This window comes from Brassica napus, chromosome A9, assembly GCF_020379485.1.
Source record: "Brassica napus cultivar Da-Ae chromosome A9, Da-Ae, whole genome shotgun sequence".
In the NCBI taxonomy this organism is placed as follows: domain Eukaryota; kingdom Viridiplantae; phylum Streptophyta; class Magnoliopsida; order Brassicales; family Brassicaceae; genus Brassica; species Brassica napus.
In genome coordinates, this window is record NC_063442.1 from 29,585,367 (window position 1) to 29,591,340 (window position 5,974).

Below are 5,974 nucleotides of genomic sequence, written 5' to 3' on the forward strand. Positions count from 1 at the left end.
AAAATAGAAATTTAATATTACTAAAATAAAATTTATTTTTTAATATATATATAATATTAATTAAGGGTATTTTTTTAATTAATAAATTAGTGACTTAGCTAAAAATAAATAATAAATCAATGACTTAGCTAAAACCTAATAAAAACATGACAAATAAGCAAATTTACTAAAATTATGGATAATATGAAATATGATTGATTCTTTAATACAAAATTAAAATAAGAGTTTTGTTAAATCAAACATAAGTTTGTCGTATCGGTGTTACAAAAAAAAACAATAATTAATAGTGTCGTATGAATTATGTATTTTCCATTAGCGAATAAAATTGAAGCAGATTGTTGGAGGATATCTCAACGTATAGACGAGATTATGGAGATTGATATGGGAGTTGAAGTAACGGACACAACTGTTCCTCCGCAAAGAAACGCTCTTGCTAGACATCCTGGATAAAATGAAAGAGATATATATGAACTTGGCTTTGTGTTAATGGATGGTGAGTTTCCAATGCTGTTTGGAGCAAGGGCCAATATACACGCACCAAATCACCACTGCAAGCGGAAGCTGAAGGTTTGCTATGCGCAATGCAAGTGATACTGAAGTTTGGACACAAAGAGATGGTCTTTCAATCAACTGTGAACAACTGGTTATACTCATTCAAAAGGAGGAAGACTGGCCTGCTTTGGACTCGGAGCTAGACGAAATACATGCTGTATCTAAATAATTTTCTGAACTTTCTATTGCTTATATTCTTAGATCTTTAAAATTCTGTACGAATAGCCTAGCAAAACGTGTCCGATCACGCGCATCTCGATCAGCTTTTTTAAACCCTTTTGCACCAAGTTGGCTAGCCCCACAAGTTAGCATGAGGGTGCCAAAAAAGAGAATAAAGTTGAAAGTGAAACTAAATATTCCAATGAACAAATTTATAAGAAGTTCATATTTATGTGGATGTCTATATGGGACAAACAATTTTTTTAAGATAATTATAGAATGTAGTCACGAAAAATCAATCTTAAAATATATAATTAAAAAAAACCATTTAAACAAATCATCAAAATTTTCAATATTACAGCAAATAAGAATATAAAGACCAACTATATTCTCTTCATGTATAATGTGTTGTGGTAAGATTCAAAAAAATTAACTTACTTTACAGTAAGGAAAAATTAGATTTTTAATTCCAAATTTACAGTAAAAACATAACATTTTATAAAACTAAACAATTGACATAATAGTATAAAAATATAAAAAAAAAATTAAAATACTATCCGCGCGTAGCGCGGACAAGGACCTAGTAAAAATAAAAGTTACTTAAAATTATGAAAGCTACTTATATTTTGAAACAAATAAATTTTGCTTAAACTACTTACAATTAAAAAACAGAGGGAGTAATAAAAGAATGGATGAACAAAACGAGGAAGACGAACAACACAGAGCTCGGCCGTCAAACTCTTATCATGAGTCTCCTGTTTAATACCATGTATCAACACATCTTTTGCATTCCCTTCTAATCTTTGAACCAACTAGTTCATAGAAAACGCTCGATTGCTATATGTTTTCAAAAGTGAACAATCTTAAACAAATTATTATTTTGGAAACTGAGGTTTCGGAACAAGCAAAGCCTATAGAACTTACAAGATGATGCTTATCATCATTACGAAGCACTTGGTGTCTCCTGAGCTGATAGTAACTTAACCCTTCTTGTGAGGTCTTTCATGACATCTATGATCATTGATTTCTTCTGGATTCGGTACTTGATACTCAGTTCTGCTGTGTCTGAAACACCTTGTTTCAGTATAGCCTCGTCTTCCATTATCTTTGTCGGAAAGTGGCTCAATGCAATCACACAAAGAGCGATTACAGTTCGGAAAGTAGCAATCTCGTTGGCAACTCCAAGAGGGGCTGTGAAGGATAAAGATTTGAGCTCTTCTAAGTCATGCTTCTCTACTTCCACCAAGTCACTGGAAAGTAGTATTCTTATAGCTGCCAATAGTCTTCCCTCTACTGTCTCTTGACCTCCTATGGTTACCTATCAGAATAAGAGAGATGGTTAAGTTTTCTCATTTGATTTTTCATCTAGGGACTGTTTTAGCTATCGAGTCGAAAGAAAACGATTTGAATACCTTGAGGTCTGGCATTTTCCCGGCGAGATTCAATTGGGAAAGCAACTGATGTTGCCATGGAGCTGGAGAAGAGAATTTTGGGGAAGCAACACCAGCCGCCATGCTTGCAGCGTCCAAGAGCCCTTCATCGTATTTAAGCTCAATGGTGTCGTACGGGTTTGATTCAACCACAAAGCCATAGTCCAAAAGGAAAAAATCGTTGCTAAGGCAACCATAATTGAGTAGCAACGGATCATTTTCTTTAACTTGAGTCTCTGCAACGACCTGATTCACAAAGAAAGAGTGGGATAAATAAATATAAAAGAAAAACACTTGAGAAACAGAGATCTAAGACACAGAACCTTAACAAGGGTGTTTGAGTCAGAACCGTCCTGTTCTTGAATAATCTTGACATTAGGTGAGAAGCTGTGGTTGCACATATCTATCAAAGGAAGCATCATGGGAACATGATCAGAAGACCCACCTCGAAGCTTTTTATCACCATGCAAACGAAACGCTCTAGTCGAAACAGCCGACATGGTCCACCCGAGTGCAGATGCATTCACATCTTGACCGCTAAAAGGATGATCAGTAGCCTTAACATCTTCAAGAGTATGTCTAATCTCTCGCTCAAAATCAAGGAGAAAACGGCATCTTTTATTAACCTGCTTCCAAAGAAGACAGCAAATCTTCCATCACCTAATTGAAATTGTAGAGAATGAGACTCAGGATGTGTTATATAACCTGGTGGAGAAGAGGAGCATACTGCAAGTTCTTGATGTCTTCTCCGGGAAAGAATATGGGAACGGTGTAAGTCTCAGGGAGATTGCTAATGTAAGGCCACCAGAAAGAATCAGCACTGGCTCTCTCTTGCAATAGTCTCAATCCCAGTTTCATTGCCCACAACTCTTCTGCCAAATCACAGTTAAGCTTCAAGATTCAAGATAACTGAATAATTAATTGATTGTTCTCTAATATCAGCAGTAATCAACATTGAACAAAAGCGAGATATTAACGCTTACCGGGAACTCGACGGGCTAAGGCGGCGAGGAGAGGAGACGGTGCCGTTTCATCTGATTCGAAGCGTAAGGGAACGTGAGGAGGGAGAGAGATAAGGTCGGTGCCTTGAGGGATTTGCTCGGTGGAGATGAGACCGATGCCGAATGGAGTATCCTGAGATAGCTTGACGGCGTGGTGAACGAAGCCGCCTTCTCTTTTGATCCAACGGACGAGGTCCGGCGGATGAGGAGCTAAACGGGAGGGTTGAGACGCGGCGGAGCATGTGAAGGGACGAATGTGAGCTGCCAGAGAAGTTATTGCTAGTTTCGACGTGGCCATGACTCACTTGCAACTAGGCTCTGACTCTGTCCAGAGTTGCCTCGAGAGAGGTGAAGATAGATCCGGAACAGAGCGAAACGACCGGGTTTAGTTTCTATTCGGGTCGGGTGATACACTACGGGTGGCTCAAAGATCTTTAATGGGCTTCACTAAAAGTTGATAACTGATTTTTTCTTGGGCTCAAAACTATTTTTACATCACAAACTTATGAAAAACTACAATATAAACTCTATAAATTAATACAAATTAATAAATACTATAATTACTAAATTTCTTTGATTTCGAGTTGGACAAATCGATAAAATAATAAAATAATAATTTTTTAAAAAAATCTTATATAAATATATGCTCCCATAAAAATCATAAATTAATAATCTAACAATATATACATTTTATATAAGTACAAACTAAACATTATATTTTTCGTTTTATATTCACAATGAAATTATCTCTATTATTTTCTGGATAATTCAATATATTTTGATAATATTTAGTTAAATTTTATCTAAAACACATTTAAATTTTATGAAACATAAAAAAAATATATACACCAAATAATATAATAAAATAATAGAAGTCAAAAATTTAAAATTTACTTAGTGTAAATACAGTAAAATTAACTATTTTCTTATTTTATAAATAAAAATCTAAAATATCTAAAAAACTTTAAAAATTAATAACTCTATAAATTAATAAAATATCATAGTCCCAACATTATTAATTTATAGAGCTTTTACTATATATTGAAATAATTTGCTACAATGAAATTTAGTGGTTTTGGTCAACGAATCGTGAGAGAGGAGATAGCAGTCCAATATAGGAGAGATAGAGAAGAATGAGAAGCATCCTTTTAATCGTGCAAACTCTTGAATTCGGTTGAGAAATTATACCATGCTTTATTCTTTCGAGTGGTATATAACATCTTGATTCTTGATCATATCTCGACAATCTGTCTCGATGCTTGAGAGTTGGAAAACCAGAGATGGCAATCGACGTGACTGATTACGGGCATTTAGCATACAATGTGAGTCATCCAACCCCCAATCCCCATACACAGCCATTTGATACCATTGAAGAGAATGTCTTGATGTCAAGAACAATCAACAATCAATGAAATATACATGTCCCTCAAACATACGGTTTGAGGATAGGAAGAGTTCTGAAACGACCTCAAGTTTTCAGTACTTAAGTTTGCCTCATACTATGCTCAATACTCACTTGTTGCATGTGGTGCAGTGTGGATTAATTCGTAGTCAATACCTTTAAAAAGCTTGTCACTGTGAGCTTTCCAAAATAAACCAAACAATCCACGAATAAAAGTTTTTGGACTCAAAACTTCTGATTAACATTCTATTTTATATAGCTTTATAAATTAAAATTATACACTTAATTTGTGTTACACAATTCTTTCTAAATAGTTAAAGATGAAAATATTTGTATTCACACAACTTTTCACTGTTCAATTATTCAATTCTGGGCAGAACTGAAACAAAAAGAGTTGAATAAATTTTTAAAAAATCACGTTAGCTTGAAGGGCAATGCAGTCCTTCCAAAGTACAAGAAAAAAAAAGATTGAAACAATGATGGAATAATAACAATGGACGAACAAAACGAATACAAAGACGAACAAAAACATCACTCGGCCATTAAACTCTCTACCTCTGACCACCACCACCACCACCCATGACATTATCACGTCTCGATCCCATCGTCATCATAATCTTAAACTCCTCGAAATCAATCGTCCCATCACCATCCTTATCCACACCACCAATCATCTTCCTACACTCCCCGATCGAACACTCATCCCCCAAACTCCTCAAAACCTCATGCAACTCCTCCGCCGATATCGATCCGTTCCCGTCGATGTCGTAAACAGAGAACGCGTCCTTCAGATTCTCAAGCACGTCGTTCTGATCCATCCCTTTCGTGTTCAGCTCAACGAACTCCTCGAAGTTTATGTAACCGTCTCCTTTCCGATCTATCTCCGTGATCGCCTTCTCCAGGACCTCCTCTGGAACCTCGTTACCTAGGCTCGCCATGATCGCGCCGAGCTCTTTGGATGAGATCTTGCCGTCTCCGTTCACGTCGAATTTTTTGAAAACAGCTTCGAGTTCTCGGATCTCGGTTTTACCTGAGCGTGCTTTTTGGAGGTACGGAGAGTCTGCTCCGGTTCGGGATACCGAGCCGCCATCGCCCGAGCCAGTGGATTGATTTTTCTTGTTGAACATGGTTGCGAATCTCGTTGGTGTGAGAAAGAGAGATGTATTTGTATTTGTGGTGATTCTTGTGGAAGCGAATGAATCTCTGGATAGCTTAAGCTAATTTGGGATTCTCTCAACTAAATCAGGAATAAATCTCAGATTGTGTGTAAATTGATTTTAGTTGTTATTATTAGAATGGTTATATATAAAGCGAATGTATTTGAATAAAACTGATATTCAGGGAATGGTAGGCATGTTGATATAAGTACTGCTCTTCCAATTCTCTAAACCAGCTTCTAGATAACTAACAAGTGGACGATGATGGTTAAT

The 5,974-nt window shown here is 36.2% G+C and overlaps 2 protein-coding genes across 2 annotated transcripts; both read right to left on the reverse strand.

Annotated features, from left to right (window-relative positions):
* Window positions 1-1,527: 1,527 nt before the first annotated feature.
* LOC106367358 (actin-histidine N-methyltransferase) lies at window positions 1,528-3,513 on the reverse strand. The gene is made up of 5 exons (XM_013807120.3): window positions 3,125-3,513; window positions 2,847-3,013; window positions 2,465-2,767; window positions 2,124-2,387; window positions 1,528-2,029 (listed from the first exon to the last, which is right to left on the reverse strand). Exons 1-5 carry the CDS (start codon window positions 3,438-3,440, stop codon window positions 1,655-1,657), a joined length of 1,425 nt encoding a protein of 474 aa, XP_013662574.2. The 5' UTR covers window positions 3,441-3,513; the 3' UTR covers window positions 1,528-1,654.
* A 1,411-nt stretch (window positions 3,514-4,924) lies between these two features.
* On the reverse strand, window positions 4,925-5,974 carry LOC106364680 (probable calcium-binding protein CML25). Its single transcript, XM_013804205.3, has one exon. It carries the CDS (start codon window positions 5,669-5,671, stop codon window positions 5,096-5,098), a length of 576 nt encoding a protein of 191 aa, XP_013659659.1. The 5' UTR covers window positions 5,672-5,974; the 3' UTR covers window positions 4,925-5,095.